Source organism: Schistocerca serialis, chromosome 2, assembly GCF_023864345.2.
Source record: "Schistocerca serialis cubense isolate TAMUIC-IGC-003099 chromosome 2, iqSchSeri2.2, whole genome shotgun sequence".
Classification (NCBI taxonomy): Eukaryota; Metazoa; Arthropoda; class Insecta; order Orthoptera; family Acrididae; genus Schistocerca; species Schistocerca serialis.
Window position 1 is genome coordinate 503,173,473 of NC_064639.1, and position 24,099 is coordinate 503,197,571.

The 24,099-nt window shown below is 39.7% G+C and overlaps 1 protein-coding gene across 2 annotated transcripts in view; it reads right to left on the reverse strand.

Annotated features, from left to right (window-relative positions):
• Positions 1-11,455: 11,455 nt before the first annotated feature.
• The window catches only part of LOC126457463 (uncharacterized), a 29,691-nt gene continuing 17,047 nt past the window's right edge, over positions 11,456-24,099 (reverse strand). For both annotated transcript variants that reach the window (XM_050093754.1, XM_050093753.1), the window contains exons 2-3: positions 18,003-18,320; positions 11,456-12,731 (exon numbers count right to left, since the gene is read on the reverse strand). In XM_050093754.1, coding sequence (XP_049949711.1) covers positions 12,542-12,731; positions 18,003-18,320 — 508 coding nt within the window. In that variant the 3' untranslated portion in view covers positions 11,456-12,541. The remainder of the gene's footprint in view (positions 12,732-18,002; positions 18,321-24,099) is intronic.

A 24,099-nucleotide genomic window follows, 5' to 3' on the forward strand; every position in this document is an offset into this window, starting at 1 on the left:
TGGGAGAATTTACCACTTAGCAGGAGACAGACAAAGGGGTAAAAGAGAAGAGAAGGAATGCACAAGACAAAAGAGAATAACCTGATAAAAGACAAGTGCATGCTCAAGGGAATGTCAGCAACTGTTGACACAAAAAAGGAGACATGTATCACGGAAGAACATAGAGATCACATGCCATAATGCTTGATGATCTAGATTTGGATGTGGCAGCAGACAGGTGCATATTAAGATTAGAAACAAACAAAAATGAGACAGAAGGTCATACAACAAACAAAGAAAAGTATTTCATGCAGTAGTAAAGAATGTACCAGCTGCAGGAATGTAGGGAGTATGGCATGTGTCACAAAACAGGATGATCCAGATCTTAGACATGAAAGGAAATCAAGAGTTAAAGAAAGAGGAATGGAAACTTAACAGAAGCATTTGCCTAAAGACAAGAGACAATAAGAGCAGACAAGAAGTAAGAAAGTGTCAAATCATGCCAAATAGCAATAACAAAATAACATTATAGAAGGAGGTGCACATGAAACAAGCAATTAGCAATTAGATATGTGTATATGGGAAAATCCTGGGGTTAGCAAGTGGTAGATAAAAGAGTAAAAGATAGAAAAAGCAGAGGGCAGGGGAATGAAATATGGAAGGACATCTATATGCTCAAGGAGATGGTAATAATAGTCTGACACAAAGAAGAAGGCATGTGTCAAACAAAAACATGGCTATCGCTTGCCATACTGAAGTATGATCTAGGTTTGGGTATAGGATTAGACAGAAGGTTGGAAAAGAAGAGAATAGGAAACAAAGAGAAAACTATGAGTCAACGTACAGGTTTATGCTTAACATACTAAAATGGAAAAGAAACATACTAAACAAGAACACAAATATTTGACTGTTTGTTAAAGGATGGTCCAAATACAAGAACTTAGGCATTATGCCATCTGCCATAATACAGGGCAATGAAACACAAGCAGAAGTATATGACTAAAGACAAGGACATGCTCAAGAATAACATCAAAGATGTATAGAAGTAGAGCTGAAGGTATATAGTGGACCTAACAAGAATTTAATCAATAGTTAAAAATATGTAGATCAATATGTTACTACATGTATAGGTAAAGCTATAAAAGAAATAAGAAAGGTACATTAAAAGAGTGGAATTTGTTAAAGGAAAGAGGAACATCAATATGGTAAAAATGAAGGTAGATGTGAAACATAACATAGAGAATATATGACATAATTATTAAGTATCTAGGTTTAGACACACAAACAGACAGTTTACTAAAAGGCCAAGGAATGGGAGATAATGAGAAAAGAAGCATTAGAAATCAAGTGCATGTTTAAGAATAGCAATATATGGCAATAAAAGAGAAGTAATACTGGTACATAACAAAATAACTAGATGGTACATACAGATTTTACATCAGACAGAAAGAGAGAGTGGAGGGAGGGGGGGGGGGGGGGGGAAGGAGAGAGGGATGGGAGCCGAGGGAGAGAGATATATATAGAGAGAGGGAGAGATGAAAATGTGGAGAAGGTGGAACAGAAATGAAGTATTTGTCAAATGATAAGTGGGTTATTAACAGTACGAATAACAGGCTTTGCAGCCGAAGGCATAAATCTTTCAATAAAGTCAAGATTAGATGTCTGTATATGGAAGAAACCTAGGTTTAGCAGATACAGATAGAGGTGTAAAAGGGAAGAGAGAAGAAGAGAAAATACTATCAAAAGGCAAGTGCATACTCAAGGAAATGGCAGTAACCATTTTAAATGAAAAGAAATTACGTATCATGCAGGAACATAGATATCACATGCCATGATGCTAGATGGTCAAGAACTGTACATGGAAATAGACAGAAGGGTAGAAAAGAGGTGAATAAGACCAAGATAAGAAGAATGTGTGAAGGATAAGGGCATGTTCAAGGATATGTCATACAACAGTGGAAAAGGTGTGACGCATCAAACAATATCACAAACACTAAATGGTGTTGTAAAGAAAGGTTAAAGGTGTTAAACAAAAAAGCAAAATGAAGAAAAGAAAGAAGAGAATTTCTTAGAAGATCTGGATAGCCTCAGTAACAGTTTCACATCAATCAAGACAAATTATATTAATCATCAATATAGAGGTTGGATGTCATACTACAAAATTATCCAGCTGTTACCAAAGGGGGAGAGATGGTGGTTAAAGGGAAGAGGGTTGGAAACATGCATAAAAGTATCAATCAAAAGATAAATAGAAGTTGAAGAGTATGAATGTATGAAAGGAAGATAGAAGGCATACACTGTACTGATATTTAACAAGAACATACTTACCAAAAATAAGAATTAGAAGGAAGACATGTCAGCACAAAGGTACACAAGGGGTATAAATAACAAAGAACAGGAGATAAGTAGAGTAGAATTTGCTGCAGGATAAGAAAGTTTTCAAAAGACAGTGACAACAATTTGACAAGAAAAACAAGGTAGCCATTATGGAAAACAAAATATTTGTATTACATTTCATAATTTAGTATGGTCTAGGTGTAGACACATGGACAGATAACTGAAAATGAAAAGAATTGTAGACAAGAAGTGAAGGAACAATCAGGGACTAGAGTAAGTTAAATTAACCCATAACAATATCTGATAATAAAATGGAAGGTATGGATTAAAGAACAACATGGAGATTATATGACATAACATAGTTGGGCACCACATTTCAAGACTAAAAGAACAAAAATGTGAAAGAGAATTAAAAGGAGATAAGAATTAGGATTCTGTCAAATGATGTAGGCATACTCAGTAGTAATAATAAATGACATTATAACAGAAGGCACACATCAAACTAGAAATTATATATTAGATGTCTATATTTGGGTGTATCCTGGGATTATCAGGAGGCAGATGAAGGGGTAACAGAAAAGAGAAGGAAAAAAGGGAAAAACTGAAATGCAGGCTAAAGGGAGTGGGTGCAACTATTTGACACAAGGAAGAAGGCAAGTATGAAGCAAAAGATAATAGGCACATGCCATAATGAACCATGATATCACCCTCAGCATGGGATTTGATTGATGGTTGGAAAAAGGGAAAATGGGAAACAAGAAGAAACATATCTATCAAGACCATGTGCATATTCAAAAGCAATACCATACAGCAAGTTAAAGGAAGACATAAGTCAAACAAGAACACAAAGATCTGATGGTACATTAAAGAATGAAGCAGGTGCAAGAACTTAGGAACTATGGCATTTTTCAGAATGCAAGATGATCCAGGTTTTACCCAAATGGCACACAAAGGAGAGAAAAGCAAGAGGACTGGAAACATAATATAAGGGCTTTCTCACTCACTCACTCACTGGTCATACCGGACTCGAGGGTCCATTACCGCTGCAGCGTATTTTCGCCATCTGTCCCTGTCTTGGGCTATTTCCTTCCATTCACCTTCAATACCTAGGCTCCTCAAATCAGCCTTCACATTGTCCTCCCATCTACACCTCAGTCTCCCCACAGGACATTTTCCCTCTAAATGCCCTACCAGTAGTTTGCGCGCTGCCCTGCCCTCATCCATTCGAGCTACATGACCTGTCCATTGCAGCGTACGTGATTTAATAATACTGATTATGTCAGGGCTTGAATAGAGTTCGTGAACCTCTTTGTTACACAGTTTTTGCCACTCTCCGCTAATGTCATCCCTTTTTGCTCCAAAAGTTTTCCTCAAAATTTTGTTTTCAAATATTCGAAATGGCTTCTCTGCACAGTGAGAGACCAAGTCTCACACCTATACAGCATAACTGGTAGAATAATAGTTTTCTCTATTCTAATCGTTAAATTCCTACACAATATCCGTGATGAAGGTAATCTATTCAGTGAGAAGTAGCACACATTTCCCGCCTGTAATCTCTTCTTCAGTTTGGATTCAATCTCATTTCTCGAAGTGATATCCACATCTAGATACTTAAATGTGTTCACTTTTTCAAACAGAATGTCTCCAACTCTTAACATTTCCTGATCTACTGCTGTTGGCATTCTAGTAGTAACCAGGTATTTAGTTTTGTCTTCACTTATCCTTAGACCTACATCTTCACTAACTTTGATTAATGCATTCGCATTTGCTGTTACAGATTCTTTCCTATCACTAAAGATTTTTAGATCATCTCAGGGTAACAATATATGAATTTAGACCTAAATATAGATACTGTATCTAACAAGAATGTAATCATTTTAGAAGTGTGTAGGAGAACAGCTTCTTAGCACAGGTATAGATGAAGGCAAAGATGAAATATGAAGAATAGATTGGAAGGGTGAAATTTCTTAATAAACAGAAATGTTCTCAAAGGAACGAGACAATACAAGTTACATAACAACACAGTGTATGTCAAAATAAAACATCCATATTTGATGTTGATCTAGCATTATACACTGAGATATATAACTGCAGAGGAAGAGAACAGAAGACAAGAAGAGAAAGATTCTAATAAGGACAGGAATATGCTCAAGAATAAGGATATATGATAACAAAACAGAGTACTCTATCAAGTAAGTACATACAAATTACACCCTGTAATGTAGGGTGCTTCCAGGTTTCAGGACAGAGATAGAGAGAGGGAAATAGAGAAAGAGAAAGAGAGAGAGAGAGAGAGAGAGAGAGAGAGAGAGAGAGAGAGAGAAGAGGAGACAATAATTAATAATGATGGATCCTTCAAATGATGAATGCATGCTCAAAGGAAATAATATATAATATTTGATATTTTTGTAGAAGTGATTTATCAAACAAAAAAGAGATATTAGCTGACTGTATATCGGAGAATCCTGGATTAGTTAGAGGTGGATAAAGGAATGAGAGGGAAAGAAGAGAGAACAGGTACATAGACATCACATGTAGTACTCTGGATGATACTAGTCCCAATGTGGAAAAAGTTTGATAGATGTGAGAGAACAGAATGGGAGACAAGAAGAGAAGGATTGGCTAAGGGCAAGGGCATGTTCAAGAGTAGCATGAATATAACAATAGATATAAAACATTTATCTAACATGAACACAAAGATTTGTTGCTGTGGTAAATAATGGCCCAGATGTTAGCAAAGGGGTAGACTGAAGGGCGAAAGAAAAAAAAGAGGATTAGATGAGAAAAAACGAATCTACTTGGATCAGAACATACTCAAATTGAAGGGGGAGCAGCAGCCTGGCAACAAGGAACCAAGTATGCAAGATTCATGCACAGAACAGGATGATCTAGGTGTTATTAAGGAGAAAAGCAGTGTGTGCAAGGTACAAGGACTCGAGACAATAAAATACGTATCTGCCGAAAGAGGACATACACAAGAGTATAAAAATATGCAAGTAGAACAGGAGGTATATATTTAACTGTATATTAGATGTTAAGTAGCTTAATTCAGCTGGTATATGGAATGAACACAGAGATAGGCAAAGAGGTGAAAGAAGAATAGGAAATTTTAGTAAAACTTAAGGATATTCTCAAAGGGAATGGGGGCAAGAATGTGACAATAAGTGGTTGCCTTAATACAGGGGCATTCAGGGGTTTGCAATGAGGGGGCAGAGAAGAGAAGAAGAGAGGATAAGAAACATGAGCAAAGGCTATTTCATTCTCAAGAATGATAATTGAGTAGGAAGCATACATAAAAATGCATATAGATATGAAGGGTAATGTCATGCTACTACTATGATATAGTGCTATTTAAATAAAAGGAAACTATTAATGAAATATAAGTGGAATTGGTATGAGACATAAAATTGAGAGATAAAGGGTGAAAGTAAGAAACAGGGAAGAGAGCAATGAAATTAATGAATGACAGCTAATAACAAATGTGAGACACAATAAAGCAAACAGAATGCAACTAAAAACATGCTTGTCAGTTAAAATGAAATAAAGCTGAAGGATGATGATAAATTGTCAGAATAAATATTCAGCATGCAAGGAAAGGAAGGATGACTGGATTTTAACAGTAGGGAACACCAAAGAATGTAACTCATAGTATAGTGCACAGTGAATACATATGTCTCTAATGAAAGAGGTGGAACATGGAGCAGAGAGGTTGTGTGAAATTACCCACAAAACAAACTGTGAACTCAGATTTAACTGGACTGAGAAAAAAATGTTCAACATAAAAGAACAGTAATATTGAACTCTACATTGTGGTCAAAATGGTATGGCATAAAAAAGACATTTAACCAATGGAGTATGTTATTTAGCATTCAGGAAGATTAAGCTGTGATACTAAATACAGGGAAATAGTGAGTATGGAACCCACAGAGGATAGCAGAAATGAGAGAGTGGCAAATGAAGCATAATCCATCTACAATAGTGTATTGAGAACAGGCATAAAAAAGTATAGAATAAATTTCTGAGTCTGAAGTTGGAATAGCGTTTGAACAGACAAAATATAGAGTTTTGGATGAAGGATTTTGGGAAAGGAAGGAGGTAAATAATATAGGTAATACAAATATTTGCAGAAATTTGTGGAACAATTACAAAGGGAAGTGATGTATGTTTTATGCTGGATCTCATAATCAATAGGAGAAAATAACTTTTACAATATAGCTTTCAGCACAATAGAAAAAGAAAGCAAAGAAGATAGTTATGACAAGTGGGCATGCAGGAAGCAAAACAATGTGATGGATATCATAAAAAATGCAAAACAAAAAAGTAGCAACAAGGAGGTAAAATAAGTCACATGCAAGAAAATAATGAAATAAATTATGAACATCATGGACAAGAATTAAAACTCGTTACATTATGGCCAACAATGCAAACATAGTAGTTAGGAAGAGGAAGAAATAATCTAAAAAACAGAGGAAAAGTCTTGGAACAGAGAGGTCTAGAGTTTTGACTATATTCAGAAAATAAGATTTGAAAAAATCTACAAGGGGCACATTCTGTCAACAGAGGAAATGATAAAGGAGGTATATAACAGGTATCAGTGAAGATTAGTGAAAAAAACCCTTTGAAATAAGTGATCATACGAGATACTGGAGATTTAAGAACCAGCAGCAGTTTGTCGATGTGTGTTGCTTTGTACACTACTTTCACGGAGGATAGAGGATAGTGTACTCAAAGTAGGTGTTAAATTCTGAACATTGAACTAAATACAATTACTAAGGGACTTTTAGCATTTAAATTATGTAGGGGACATATTTCAAAATGCACATGATGACACTTGTGAAAGGCAATTTGCAAACAAGTGACTTGTTTTATTAATGGATATACCTACTTTATTACTGTATCATTTGACCATTCATCATGCCTATAGGTTCTTCTTTGCAGTGGTATCTCAAAATACTAAGCTTTTATGTGTGAAAGTAAGACCTGTATAACTTTTTTTATGCTCAAGTTTATAATCCTCTTGGCTATTATCCAGTGGCAAACCACGTAACTTTGTGCATTAAGATGAAAAATGCTGTATCAGAAGCCTGACAGCAAATTGGTGTCATTAATTGTTGTGCTGTGGTTTTAACAATATGTGTATACATAGTGAGCCTCAGTGAGGTAGTGGATAAGCAAGGCCGAATTGCAACATTTCAGTGACATGTTAGTATTCGATGTGACAGCAAATGTGGCTATTCTTTCTTTTGTCTGTAGGGTTAGATATAGTAGTCTGCAGTACATCTTGCTTCCCTGCAAAATAACTGCTACAGAATACATGTGCAGACAGTTTGCATGCATGCTTTCTTAATCAGAGGCATAAAAGTGTAAGGAAGTAGAAAAGAAAAGGCAGACAAGAGAGAGACGGGTATATTGCAGAAATCTGAAAAATAAATGAGTGAGAATCATTGTGTAACTTGTAAGATAGCTTTTCAGTGTAAGATAATCTAGAACACAGAAGAAATAAGATGATGGTGTGGGAGACAAAACACAGGGTGAACATAAAAGACAGAGAAGAAGGAGTAGAAGATGAAGAACAAGCAGTGTAGGAAATGAACTTGTAAAAATAAGAGGTACTCTTGGGAAACATTTAGGAGTAATCATATTATAACAAACATCAGAGAAGAAATGGAAAATGAACTACCATACAGGTAAAGTTTGGGAATGAATAAAAGAGAGAAATGAACAAAATGAAAATATGAAAATGAAGGAAAGACAAAAGATTAGATATGAGAGAGCCTAAAAGAAATAGACATTGTAATATGGAAGAATGAAAGTTGATTCTAGATGAGCAGTAAAAGGGAAATTAAATGAGTACAGTTTTAGTTTCATCCTACAATGAAATAGAATGATAACCACAAAATTACAGGTAGCAAAAAAGTGTGTATTGTGTCGCTGTTCACTAATTAATAGAAAACAATACTTGTGCAACATCATATGTGAGAAATAAGGGCCTCAGGGAGAAGGAACTGAAAATTTAAAACAACTTAAAGCTCACTGTATTATTTTGGGGAAAAATCGTATTAATCATGGTAGCAAATGATGATTACTAATCCTGATCAAGGTACTAAGAAGGTACTGGTGTAGATTAATAAAGCAACTCACAACTGCACTCAATTTACTTTCACTGCACAATCTGAATCTCTGCCATATGCACATATTACCAAAAATGTATAAGAGGGTAGTAGCAGAATGATTAACAACTTAGTATCACAGACATTTGTCACAATGAAGGGTGAAAGAAAAGAAAGTGGGGTATTAGTTGTGAGAATGGTGATAATTATAACACAGGGAGGTATCAACATAACTAATAAGGTTGTTGTATCACAGAAGATATTTGCAAGGATCTAAAGAAACAGTTAAAGTAACATGCACTAAACCTAATACAAATTATAAAGACCAATGGTAATGATAATACAGCTTGTTGCTCCATGATAATACCGTAAAATCATAAGGTAGCTAAAATAAAGCAGCAAATATTGATTATGTGGCTAGTAATCTCATATCAAAAAAAGCAGGTACGATCATTGACAATATAAAGAAAATAAAAGATATCAGTCAGACAGAAGAACTGTAAAACATAACTAGGTCTATTAAAATATGTAAGCTGCAATGATGGAACACATTTTATACCTTTTGTTAACAGATAAAGACTGAAATCAGAACAAAAAGATTCCATACACCATATGCAGTGCCCAGTTTTGCTGGCTGTTGAATAACAGCAACAAAGAGAGCAAATAGGACAAGAGGACAAGAGCAATACATCAGATTTACATTAAACAAGAAACAGGAACACTGAATGTAATATTAATGATGTAGTGTATAAAGAAGACGAAGGTGATTTCAGAATATAAAGAATGTAGTCTAACTTTCATTTTCATCAGTAAACAGGAACAGGAATTGTGCAGATGCATTATTGTTGCATACAGAAATTTGCCAATTACTGACATATACCATTTCCAAATTATAGCATTCCTCAAAACTTTCTGTTATCTTATCCTGTATAAATTCTGTCCAAATAAATTTATTTTTAATGATGTGTATAAAATGTAACAATTTTTGGGTAACAGAGGTTCTGTTAAGACCATTTCCATGGAAATTTGCCTGTTGCTCTAACATGTTTGGAAATGAATGAACACAGCAGATGTGCCAGTATATGAGTGCTTACACAAGGGAAAACAGATCATGTCCAATTTTCATTTCATTTGTTTGTGTTACTGTTCCTTGATACACAAATATAAATTAAACTACAGTGTCAGAGTTGGTAACAAATTCATATCACAGAAAGTAGTGCTTGTAGCAAATTGAAAGTAAACAGTGACATAGAACTGGAACCCCAGCAAACTTTCATTTTTCTGAAAATGTTTCTGTTATACTGAGTCACTTAAAACTTTACTTGCTTTCTTAGACTTTCTTGGAATAACTGATTGATGCTACATTTTCAGGTTTCCAGTTGAGTTAGAAGTTCCAATTTTACACATAATATTTCAACAACTAACTTTATTGTCTTCTTTGAGTACTGTGAAGGATGATCTCATATTTGAAAAGGCTAAGGGATGTAAGTACATGGAATAAAAGCTTGTATGCAGAAAAAAAATCTCATGAAAAAGAATTTTGGATACTGTCACAAATGTGGCAGCAAACAGAGGTGCAACAGCAACAATACCTCATGGTCTGCTTGGAATACAGGTTATAAGTGCATGTAAGATCACTGCTAGCAGCACCTAAAGAAGACAACGATATTGTAGCAAAAACTGATTTGTTATCTTCCCTACAAAACTCAAAAATATTTTATCAAAACTTGTTATTTTCTCCTTGTAAAATGCAGAGTTCAGAACTTAGATGTCATCTGAAGCTGAAAGTAACGGACTATGTGGACTATAGACCCACTGTTTCTTCTTCGCACACCTACCAGCTTTAAATATAAACATTTTATGTTCAAGCAGATTTTGTGTTATTCAATTGTCACTAAAAATAATTTGATTCTGATACCCTACTACTAATAACTACCTATTACTATAAAAATAAATCATTTATGTTGAACAATAAGGAACTTTCTCTGAGTATTATAAAGGTCACTTGACTGCAAAAGGATGTGAGTAGGCCTAATTGATGGAAGTATCATTTCAGTCACTGAACTCACTTAATTACTTTTATATCTACACAGTACTGATTATTTAAAAACTCACGAAAAATTATTCAGATAGTACAGTACAGAAAATATAGGAACTTAAGCAGAGACATAGAAACTATGCTTATATATTTGTGTATAAACAAAAGAAAATTATGCTACTACATACTGCAAACTGTAGTGAGAAATCTTTTTGGAGCTACAGAGCTAAAGAAAGGAGCAACAATTGAACAGTCTATTGTAAATGTAACATATTGTCATGCAACCTATAAACACAGCAAGGAAATTTCTAATTGTTTCATGAAACGTGATCCACTGTCACATTTTTTCTGCCTGTTCACACAGGTTGAAAAAGCTTGAAACATAAATGACTGAAGTACAAACTACTGACTCTATGATAACTGACAAAACCATTCTAAAAAGTGTACTTGTATGCTACTTCTTGAAGCAATATAACAGAAAAAAGGTTATCCATACGCAGTGAACATTAGTACAAGTATTTTGGTTAAAACACAAATAATAACAAATTTGTGTTAGATACAGAAACAAAAATAAGTTAAATTAGTAGTTGAGTGTTGTCTGGACTGATGAAATCCACTCATGACACAATGAAACAAGACAACATTAAGAAAAAATTTTTGAACACTTACAACACCACAATACCCTGATTTCCCATTGGAAAAAAAGTAGCAAGGAATATGAAAGATAAGTAACAGAAAGAATACACATACAGTACAGTATTACAACTTACCATCTAAAGTATGCTCCAATCACAAGAAAGAAGAAAGAAGGGTGCACAAGCTTCTTCCTCTACATAATGTTAAAAAAAAGGAAAACTTTATCTACAGAAGCTATAAGAACAGAACCCAGGAAAATAATATCTACAAAACAGTTATGTTAGTGATAGAATTATGTACAATGAAAAAGATAATGATATGGTAATATGAATTTGAAATAAAAAATTTATACAACTCATAGAACCAAGAGCTTTATTTGTACTTGAAGGTAAAAAAAAGAAAAAAATCAAAATACAGGAGACAGAAGAAAGAAATTACACCAGAAGGTAAATGTTAACAAAACACAACACATTCATGTGATAGTACATCCCGTGTTGCCAAAACAGTGTCCTTTTGACGATACGTGTAGTCCACCACAGAGCCAACAGTGAAAGTAGTATTAGCAGGGACATGCGTAGTGTGAGGCTGTGATAAGTTGAAGTGCATTCCATGCAGTCAGCTGAAGGCCCAGAAGGTGGAGACCCGACTAGAATTTTGTAGTCTATAGAATTCTCTCTCTCTTTCTCTTAGTACAACGTATTTGACACTATCACAGATTAGGAACAATATTTGATCTCATCAGAGGGTTTCCAGCTAAGTATTTAGTACAAAGTATTTTAATGACATTTATCTTTCACTTACAGTTTAAATGAGTGGATTCACCCTTTAAACTGTGAGTGAGAGTTTTAGAAGCCTCTAGTTTTGTGCAGTAAGCACAGGACAGATTGATGTGGCAGTGATAATGTACAATATTTCTGCCAAATAGGAAACGGAATGTGGCACAGGATGGGAAGAAACATATCACAGTTCTGTTCATAAAAGCATTGAGCAGATTGGGCAGATATAATAATTTGTGCAACTGCTGTATTGAATTTGCCTAGTCGACGTTCCCTCACTAGTTGCTCGGGATCAATTTTTACTGATAACAATGACAGAGATTTAACTGACGCCAATATACTGTGACCTTGTTTAACTGACTGGCACAAAAATAAGCAAGAATAAAATGGAATATGGTAACTAGGGCCTGAGATTTTTATCCTATGTGTGCAGTTAGTAGATTATATCAGATGTCAAATAAGAAGAATGGACAGAGGTGTAGATATTTTTTTAAAGAATTTAGCTCATTCTTCGAAGGGTTGCCTTTGCCAGAAGTTTTCAATCATTCTATTTTATCTGATAAATATACTAAAGCACACAAAGAATTAGTGACGTCAGTGAAGTGAAATGTGGGCTTGCCGACCAGTGCCACTTTCCGTTTCCCTAGAACAGCCACTTGCCGTTCCTATTTCTTGGCAAGCCTGAAGGCAGAGAAACTGACGGTGTTGGGCAGCAGTTCCCCAGAGTCCCGCCAGAGAGAAGCGCAGTCACCAACGTTCATCTCGAGCAGCAGTGTGTGTGCACCGCCGCCAGGGCCTGTGTGGACCACGTCATCCCAGGATCCGCCCCCAGACTGACGCCTCTTCAGCGACAACCTGGACAGCCAACCAGAAAACCAGCCACTCAGCAGGGCTTAGTATCGCCAGAAAGCGTAACCAACATCTGAACCCTTATTAATTAAGTAATATGAAAGCTTCCTAGGAGAGAAAGCTTCCTGTGCTACTGAATTTCTGTACTAGTGAATTTCTGTGGCTCTTGACATGAAACTTCATTCATAGCATGCAAAAACTTCACTTGAGGAGGCTTCACTAAGGTGTTCGCCAAACCAATGAAAAGATCTGTCAAATGCAAAATGAGATCCAACAGAAAACGTGAAGGACACTATCTGATCAAAAGTATCTGGACAGTTGTTCGTGGTGCTTCCACCTTTCGCCTTAATGATGGTTGGAACTCTGCTGGAGACTCTTTCAGTGTGTCTGAATGTTTGTGGAGGAGTAGCAGCCCATTCTTTCTCTAGATACGAAACCAGAAAGTAGTGATGCTGTGTTCTGCTGCAAAGTCAACAGTTAACTGATCCCATGGCTGTTTCATTGGGTTCAGATCGGGTCCCTGGGCAGACAGTCCATTTCAGGAAACCATTGTCTCATAGATGCTGCTGTATGACAGGGTGGATACAAACAGCCATAATCTGGGATCTGATCCCCTACTGTATGTAGTACACTATGCTGTAAAGCGTGTTTATATCGTCCCCATTTAACATTTTCTTAAGCACAGCACGAAAAACACACTCATACAGTAACAACAGCTTCACTGTAATTCACTGTTAGTATCACACATGATCGCAGGTAAATTCCACAGGCACTCGTCAAACCCAAAGCCTTACACTGGAAGGCCACAGAATATAACGTGATTCAGCACTCCAGATCATTTGTTTCCTGTCATCCACTGTCCACTGGCGTCGCTTTTTACATCACCTCAAGGGACGCTTAGAATGAACTACAGAAATATGTGGCTTGTGATGAGCCGCTCGACAGTTCTACCCCATACTTTTTAACTTCCTAATCACAGTAATTGTGCAAGCTGAATTGCTGTTAGCACTTTGGAACTCACAAGTGATTCCTTCTGCAGATTTAATGCGATTCATTACAGCCACCCTACTCACTCCCTGTCCGTCAGTGTATGAGGCCTACCTGATCTTGGTTTAACTGCTGCTGTTCTTTCACCTAGCTTCACAGTTACATCACCAGCGGTCGACTTGGGCAGCTGTGGAAGGGCTGAAACGTCCCTGATGTTTTTTTTTCTTTGTTCAGGTGCATCCAGTGACTAGTTCATGTTCGAATCAACTGAGTTCTCCTAAGCGAACAATTCTGCTCACAACGCAATGCTCCCTGCATCCTTTTATACTGGCGCGTCTGCCTCTTGGACAATCTAGTGGTCAACGCTGCAGTACTTAGTGTCCGGACACTTTTGATCAGATAATATACAGCACGAAGAGGATTCGTAAACATTCGTACAGGATTCATATACTCTGCTACACATTGTATTAATATACGTCTCCATTTCTTATAAATTTAATTGAAATCGTTTGCCTAATATTTCTCCATTCCTTGTAATCACAAGCAGTTAAAGAACGTTTGAGTTTTATTGGATGTAGCAGGAGTCAAACGTCAGGTGCACTCGATAAAATGTGATTCATTAGTGACGTCTTAAAATTGAGATCATAAGTATACAATGGTCCTCCATTAACGTACTCTGATGGTCACTTGATGTTGATCTGAGCCTCGATATTTATAGCGACAAGTTAAAGATAGAAATTAAGGCCAAGTCGCATAAACCAATGGAAGTTTGCGGTTTGGTCTTGGCAATGTAATACCCTGATTTTTATCGTACAGGCACACACGTAATCTGTTACTTAGCTTGGCAGATCTACCGGTTTCCGTGGTTTCTCGTAAGCGCGCGTGTTGTTGTGTGTATGTGTGTGATTTAGTGAGTGGATGGGTGGGTGAGGTGATGGCGCTGACGAATTACCGTTTCTCTGACCACATGCCGTGTGTTCCATGTGCGTTACAGCAAGGCTACACCAAAACAAGACCCTCATAGACACCAGCCACATCACACAATATTTGAAGCCGTTTTTGGGCGTTTGGCTGAACATGGGTCGTTTCGGACAGATGAACGTGAAGAGAGGCGGCGGACTAGGCATACACCAGATTTGGAGGACTGGGTTTTACAGGATGTTGAGACGAACGCTGGTACAAGCTCCAGGCAAGTGGCCCGCCAACATCTTGTAAGCCAAAGAAAGATTAAGTGCAAGCTCCAGGCAAGTGGTCTACCGACATGGTGTAAGCCAACGTAGGATTATGGTGTCCGCTACTATCACCTGAAGTGAGTGCAAGCAGTGGGTTTCTCTTCAGGAGAAGAATTTTGTCTCGATGGTTTTTGCACCGTACCATCATAAATATGGGATTACAATCATCGGTCCTCTTTACCGACGAAGCAACTTTTATCAGAACTGGCATCATCAGTCTGCATAATCACCACCTGCGGGCTACAGACAATCCTCACGGAATGGGTGAGGGGTCTCATCGACATCGGCTGAGCGTCAATGTGTGGGCAGGAATTGTTGGTGGCCTTATGGCTTGGATCAGTTACTATTGCACAATGCCTCGATGGAGGAACGTACCTGGACTTCCTGCAGAATGCTCTGCACGGGCTGGTTGAGAATGTGCCTCTGGCAGCATGACAGGTTATGTGGTTTCTGCACGATGGAGCACGACTCAACTTTCATACACAGATCGCTGACACCTCAACAACATCTTCCCCAGATGTAGGATGCGGAGGCCCTGTGGCACGGCTTGCTATACCTCTGGACTTAAACCTCCTGGATTTTTCCCTCTGGGGGCATATGAAAAGCGTTGTGTATGCTGAGCCTGATGTGGAGACCCTTCAACAGCATGTTCACGTCTGTGATGCTGTAGCGAGAGAGACTGGAACATGCGAAAGAGTGTGGCAATCCCTGACGCTACGTGTGAACGCGTGCATTGCATCCCAGTGAGGCCATTTTGAACATCTGTTGTGACATGGATGCGTTGTAGCTCTATTCTGTGTTCCAGGACGATATGTTGTCGTTGACGCACACTGTTCATCTCCGGACACATGTTCATAGGATCCTTTTTCCCCCATTTCCAGTTAGAATCCGTCCCTGCAGTTTTTTGGTTTCATTAATGTTCACACTGCATATTTTTTCCTAGAGAGCATGAGAAACGGTGACCAAATCACTACTTTATCATGCGACACGACTTACAGAAGGCAAAACTGAATTTCGTAAACCAGTTTTTCGCTGTCATGTTTAAAAATTAAGGCAAGAATGGGGTTTTCTAAAGCTGTCAAATATCGGTATTCCAATCGCCAGCTGGAAAACAGTTGTTCTGGTTTCTCATTTAGTCAGCACAATGGGTGTTCCTCTTCAGTTAAATATTAGAAGTAGATGGCTCCATGCTCAATCTAATATTTCTACTTCTCCTCCACTGCACAAAAAGCACTCCATCCAGATAAGCCTAAAAATTTTGAAATTTTTGTAAACAAGATGTAAGCGAACAACTCAAGCATGTTCCAGAAACGGTTATGCGTTTATACAGGAGCGATAATTGACTGTGGTAGTGGAAATTGGGCACCCAGGAGCAAGTTTTCAGAATCGATTTCGGAGTGTTTACATGACCAACGAACCAGAAACGAATTGGGAAGTCTGGTCTATGAAATTCGGTTTTGGGAGCCCCATGTAAACGCGGTGAATGTGGCGGTAGCCCCAACGTTGCCAGTTGTCTGTGTAGGCAACAACTGGAGCGATGTGGGACAGAGGGAGGGAGAGTGCAGTGGTTCACCGCAGAGTACACAGCACTACAAGGGAATTACCCGAATGGGACGGGAATCGGTCATGTGATATACATGCATAGAGAGAAAAAAAACCACGGTTACGATTTCCAAAAACTTGGATGATTTATTCAAGAGAAATACCTTCACAAATGGAGCAAGTCGATAATGCCTTGGTCCACCTCTGGTCCTTATGCAGACAGTTATTCTTCTTAGCCTTGATTGACAGAATTGTTGGATGTCTTCCTAAGGAACAATGTGCCAAACTCTGTCCAATTGGTGCTTTAGACCATCAAAACTCCAAGCTGGTTAGAGAGCCCTAATGCTCCAAAAGTTCTCAACTGGGGAGAGATATGGCCACGTTGCTGGTCGAGGCAGAGTTTGGCAAGCACGGAGACAAGTAGTAGAAACGCTCGCTGTGTGCGGCCGGACGTTATCTTGCTGAAATGGAAGCCCAGGATGGCTTGCCATGAAGGGTATCAAAAAGGAGCGTACAGTATCGTCGGCATACCGCTATGGTGTAATTGTGCCGCGGATGACAACCAATGCGTTCTGCTGTTACAAGAAATGGCACCACAGACCATCATCACTCCTAGTGGTCAGGCCGTATGGCGGGCAACAGTCGGGTTGGCGTCCCACTGCTATCTGGGGAATCTCCAGGCAAGTCTTTGCCAGGCATCGGGGCTCAGTTCGATGCACGACTCATCACTGAAGATAATTCTACTTCAGTCAGTGACATTCGCAGGCCAAAACGTGCCTCGAGACCCCCGAGACAGTCGTGGGTTACCAACCGGCCTTTGCTTGGCGTACGGCTCAACAACCAAGAATGATGGTCTGAGGTGCCATTTGTTTTCATATCAGGACCCCTTTGGTTGTCATCTGTGGGACCCTAACAACACAGCGATACGTCGACGATTTTCTGCATCCTGTTTTGTTGTCCTTCATGGAAAACCATCCAGGGCTTACATTTCAGCAAGATAATGCCGGCCTGCACACGGCTAGAGTTTCTAATGTTCGCCTTCGTGCTTGCCAATCTCTACCTTGGCTAGCAAGGTCGCCAGATCTCTCACCAATTGAGAACGTTTGGAGCATTATGGGTAGGTCCTGCAACCAGTTCGGAATTTTGGCGATATAACGCGCCATATTGATGGAGTTTGGCAGGATACCCTTCAGGAGGACATCCAACAACTCTATCGATCAATACTAAGCCGAATAACTGCTTGCATGAGGGCTAGAAGTGGACCAAGGCATTGTCGACTTGCCTAATTTGTGAAGCTCTTTCTCTTGAATTAATTATCGAATTTTTCTGAAACTGTAACCATTTGCTTGTCTGTACATATACAACAGATCTACCGATTTTCGTCCCTTTCGGGTAATTCCTTCGTGGTGCGTCGTTTCTTTTTGTCTTAGATTGTATTATCCACGTGTCTCCGCGCAGAACGCGTCTCACAGCAGTTTCTCACTGGCACCCGTAGCAGTATAAGAAGCGAACTCACTGAGCGCCGGCGCCGGAGAAGGCTATCTGGTAGACGCCGGGGCAGAAGCAGGTGAACTCGCCGGTGTGGCGGCTCCAGCCCAGGCCGCGCCGGTCGGAGAGGTCCGCCTGGAAGGTGAGCGGCCCGCTAGAGCTGGAGTTGGCGAGGTGGCCGACGCTGGAGAAGCCCAGCACGCCGGAGCAGTCGAGCGCCGCCGCCAGGTTGCGGGCGCCCACCAGGCCGGGCGAGGGCGGCTTGCCGGACACGGCCGCCGCCGCCGCCGCCGCCGCCGCCCACGCCGCCCACAGCGACGCCCACACGACGCACGCGCGCACCGCTCTGCAAAGGCACGCGCCGCCTGCTGTCCAGTACGTCTCTCTGGTGACGCGCGCTCCTCACTCGCCTACCACTAACAGGGAGGGAAGCTCACACACAACGGGTGTGATAATCTTTCGCACGACTGAAGCAAGGGAAGATGGGATAAAGTGACCATGGCGGGAAACCTGGCAGTTACATATTTTTTGCCTTGTACAGAGCTGCTGCCTGCTGAGCAGTGGTCAAACTAGTGCTAATATAAAATTTCTTTCACTCCATTGCGCCATCTGTTACAGCAGCTGTACGTAGAATACTTGAATTCGGAACAGTTTTGGTTGCAACTTATTTCTTTATCAACAAGGAAGTACGCCTTCGCTGGGAGTCTTCGCATTATCTTAAAATTTTCCTGTTACAACATGTTAAAACTGTAAAACGGCCCTGTACTAGACTGAAGCACGCATTGAGTCAGATAAACCCACAGAGAAAAAAGAAAAGGTCTCTTCGGGTTCATGTGATTCAACGCGCGCTTCAGTCTAGCACAGAGTCGTTTGATGTGTTTTCAAATACTGTAAAAGGAAAATTTTAAGATAGCCTGAAGTTTCCCTATGAAGGCGAAACTCGTTGTTAGTAAAAGAATAAATTGTAACCAAGACTATTGTTGTCAGTGAGTTTGGCAGAGAACCTTGTCCCCTTATTTTTTGATAAGCTCTTTTCCGAGTTTCAGCAGTCTGGTATGAAGTAAATTATTTAACTATTATTGTTATTACCGCACTTATTCGTATAGTAATACCTCTTTAGAATATCAATGTTTAACCCTCGCACGACCAAGAAGGAGGTAAGGAGGGTACTTTATGCCCATTTTTTGAAAATATTGTAACATAATTCTTTTTATATTTTAAAAATTTGAAAAAGTATTCATTGTTTTTAATGAATTCTGCTACCAGATTCCATACATGTTTAAAAATTTTCCGTTAAACGAAAAACTTAGGTATTAGTAGTAGATGCCACTTTTCCCAATGAATGTCATGCCCAATATTTTCATGTTCAGTACATACTTATACATCAGTATTTCTGTAAAATGCATGTTTTGAATTAAAGTCAATAGAAATTAAAGGAATTTGCAATTTAAAAAATTTGTGGTGGTCATAGTACAGTTGGTAGTACACATCATTGAATGTGTCTTGATATTGCTACGAGTGTGCAAAAGATATTTTCAGTTTGTGGATGCTACCTGCACATCAGTGCCTTTTTAAAAGTAAGTTAACAATAATTAACGAATTTTGGGTTTTTTAATTTTTTTAGTTGGGTACAGAGAACCCTCCCCCCCCCCCCCCCCCCCCCCCTCCGCTCTCGCCACAGTAATGGGTGTTATGGAAAATGCGTTGACATTCCTAGTGTCAAACAATGTCCTTTGGCCTGCAAATGTGGTTCCTTGTTGTTTCTTTAGTTTGGTAGTATCATGTGCGAATCACTAATGCCCCATGGCGTCTGATCGGGAAATGTAACCACGCTTCTCATGGGGAAAGGTAGCCATAGTGTTTACCCAATGAGATTTAGTTACTTTCAGATTCACGCGTAATACGAAAGGTCAGACTGACTGCTAGACAATTTTACGTGTACACAGCTGTCGTCCATCATTATATTCTTTTATAAGATTTTGAAGTAATTAATTTACATTATTTAATTCCGTCTCCATTCTGTTATTGTTGACCCAACACAAAAATCCGACTGAACAGGGTCTGCTGCAGCCGCGTAATATGATTTCAGGTAGTAAGGCATCAAGATGCCTAGAACATGAGTCCGAAAATCAAAAGAACGAAGGTGAGTTCCTGTTACAATGACACTGACCACGTCGCGCCCTTTGGTAGGGAAGTGAGATCACTCTACGTAAGCTTCCAGTTAGCGTATAGTTTATATAAATTACCATCTTTTTCACTTAAAATATGTAGTGTGATACCTTATAATAGTGTATGTGGATTGAAAATGTGTACACGAAAAACTTCTGTCAGTAATCACAGTTTGATGAAAATTCAGTTTCCTTTTAAGTGGTACTTCACACCATCTTCCCGTACATACCTGGATTTAAACAATGCCAGTCTAGTACTGTGTACGTCTCAAGCGTTTTCCAGAAACTGAGTTTCGAAGCTTTACACGCCTGTACAGTAGCGCGGCAGCTTTCGAGGAGCTGTGTTAGCACAACCGCACGAAGGCGAAGACTAGATGTCTCACCGTATTGCATTCGAGTCTCGTTCTTTTTTTTTCCTAGCCTTCCACAAAACACCTGTATCGCTACGAGGAGCCCTATTTCTTCTTGAAGGAACAGAAATTATTTTTGTAGTCATAATAGTACATTTGTGGCGAGGCATAGAGAATCTCCTTCGAATAATATTCGAGGGCGTGCTGTAAAGTAATGCCTCCGGATCTCTTATACTGTTTTCATTATGGGTTGAGGTATTACACGTCGTGTGGTTACTCGGCCGACTTTCCCCGATTCGCTGATGCAGCTTGCAATCCCTGCCGCTAGAGGGCTCTGAATTGTAGTGTGTAATGTGGCAGTGTGTAACGTAACTGGGTCAGAACGTGAGAGACCTCGGAAAACTGAAAGCACGAATTCGAAGAGTTCGTACTCACACGGAGCACCCACTCCTTCAACGTGAAGTGCCAGACCACACACGACTGCTGCGGCATCTGCAACGGTCCGGCGTTTGGGTTAACTGTCATCGGTCAACCTCTACACAGTATCGACTTGACCAGATCCGATTGTTGCTCCGTCAATAAGTCGAACACTCTACACTGACGGTATTAACAAACTGGTCTCTCGTGGGGACAATTGTGTTCGCCGCCATGGCAAGTATGTCGAGAAATAAATATGTGGACATGAAAAATATAAATGTAGAATGTTAGCGAATTTTGTTTTATTTCAAAATCTTTTAGCGTTTTCACGTGAAAAATTCGGAGGCATTACTTTTCAGCACGCCATCGTAAATTGTATTTATATTGCTTTTGGACCCTCAATAGAAGGTAATTGCAGCCACTATTCGTGAAATGAGCCGGGATTGCCTACTTCCTTACCTGCTGTTTGCAGGCAGCTTCATTTCGATACCAGAAATCATAGCGCTCTCAGTCAACAGTTTCCAATCGCTAAGGAAGCTCGTTCGCTGCTGTTACCAGGATTTTCAACGGTGGTTGTACGATCACCATACGAGTGTTTGGCGGAAGATTAGAAAAAAAGTTGTGAGACGCGGGCGCAATACGGGCAGCCTTGTAGTCAGCTGTATTAGCCAGTTACATTAGTTACGCTCATCGGTAGCTGACGCTCTCATATGGTGTTCAACAGGCTCGTCAAAGTCTGTGCCTCGGTTTCTAGAAAAGGCTTTACAACAGAATCGTGCTGGAGCAGACTTTGTTACATCTAAGTATGTACTCTAACAATGCGAAAAATGAGCACAATCGCTTACTCGTTGTATGTATGGTTCCTTTGTAAGTCGGGCTATGACGTTTTAAGACGGGCGTAGATAAAAGTAAAACAAGCGTAATGGATAGAAGTCGAACTGGAATTGGCATTTTAATCTTAACAGAATCAAATGTAGCGTACTGCGTTTAAGCAAGCGGAAAGACGGTTATTATTCGATTGCACAATTACAGAGCAAACACTGCACACAGTCACATTCATTAAAAATCTGGGGGCGTACATGGAACGATTTAAAGCGGAACGACCACATAAAACCAATTATAGGAGAGGCTGATGCCAGACTGTCACGTTTCTAAAGAATCCTCAAACAGCATAATCCGACCGTGAAGTAGGTAGCTTACAAAACACTGGTTTGACCGATACTTGATTATTGCTCATTTCTCTGGGATCTTCAACTAGTAGGTTTTACAGGGAAAACACAGGAAATCCGAAAGAGACCAGCGCAACGAAACACGTGTAAGTTTTTGTAAGAGCGGAAGATTCACAGAGATGCTCAACTATTTCCAGTGGCACACACTACAACAAAGACAATTTTTTATTGTCTGTCTTGGGTTGCATCTATTTCACAAAATTAGCGCTTTTGGTTCAACATGAACGATCTTGTCTGTATCATTAACGAGGCTAACCCGTCTAACAGCAAAATTTACGTACTACGAAAGTGGTAAATTTATAATATTAATGAAATCAGGACGGACAACAAAAAGTAGTGGATTTCCTCTAGGACATTATGTCAGCTTTTACAACAACGGCGTCGTAGAAGAGGATGTTAGTGTTAAACGTCCGGTAGACAAAGTGGTCATTAGAGACGGAGCTTAAGCTCGGATTAGGGAACGAAGGGGAAGGAAATCGATGTGCCCTTTGAAAGGATCCATCCCGGCATTTGCCTGAAGCGATTTAGGGAAATCAGGGAAAACCTAAAGCAGGATGACCGGACGCAGGTTTGCACTGTTGTCCTCCCGAATACGAAACCAGTGAAAGGCGTTATGGATCATGGTCTGGTTCACCGTTGCAAGTCAGAGAGGGTACATTCCTAGAAGAGAGGACGCCTTATCTACATCTTGAGGAAATACTAGGAAGGTAAGATCACAGATCGGAAGTCGCACTAAGGTTCACCAGGAGTCGTTCTTTCCGCACGTCCTTGGCGAGTGGCAGGGACAGTTGGGAACTAGGAAATGAGGCGCTGAAAGTAGTGGAATAGTTTTGCTATTTGACCAGAAAAACAGTTGATTATGGTAGAAATAAAGAGGAAATGCAATTCAGACTTGCAAAAATAATAAAAGTTTCCAAGAAAAAGAAAACCGATTCAACATCAAATATGAAGTGTTAGGATGTCTTCCTGGAAGTATAATGGCTATTTTTTCAAGATCCGATCGATGGCGAAATCAAAACCACAGTGAAAATCCGACGGAGCTCTCCACGGGTGCGTAGTGTATGCCCGTTGATCTCGTCACGTCGCACTGTTCAGTTTGAGTGCACAGTGAGCACTTAAAAATGCGTAGAGCATGATGTCACCGACAAAGTGTGAAGTGCACACTGCCATTTCATTTCTTCATGATCAGGGGTTCCGCCTGATTTCATGCAGCCCTCCTAACGTGTCTGCCATGCGTGACAGCAAGGTGCGGCAACGGTGCAGGAACTTTGAAGCAAGACGAACAGATGTTAGCGGTGCGGGCTGTCAGGTAGGGACGCGCGTGTGAACCAATAATCTTATTCAGCTAGTGGACCGGGTGATTGGAGAAAATCGTCTAAGGAGGCCAGTTCACAACAAGTAACGAGGAAAATGCTCGGCTGCACACTGCAGCTGCAAAAACGACGCTACTACTGCTTTTTCGATAGGAAGTGTCTGCTCACCCACTGCCTTGTTCCCTTTGAGTTTCACCTCCCTGCTCACATGAACTATGAGGACAGCATTTTGGTACAGACAACGACCTAGAGGCCAGCATACAGAATTAGCGGAAATCAAAGGCGGCTGCCTTCTATGACGAGGGTATTGGAAAGTTGGTACAAAAAGCCACGAGAAAAGTGTAAGTCGGAGAGGCAACTGTGTAGAGTAGTAGCTGGAAGGTGTAGCAGACTGTTGCAAATAAAACATTTGTTTGAGAAAACATGAACTTCTCAGCCAAGATTGCTTATGAGAAATCTTTATTACCGATTACTAGTCCCGGTAAGCGTGGTTAGCATCTTCAGATCTGCGTAAAAGGTTATTACATGTCTCTTATACCAGCTGTACAGGAACTCTTTCTAAAACATTGCCAGGTATCCGAGGAACAGGAAGAACGCTGTGTCGGGAAGTCAAGGTTAAAACCACAATATACAGTGTACTTCGCCAAG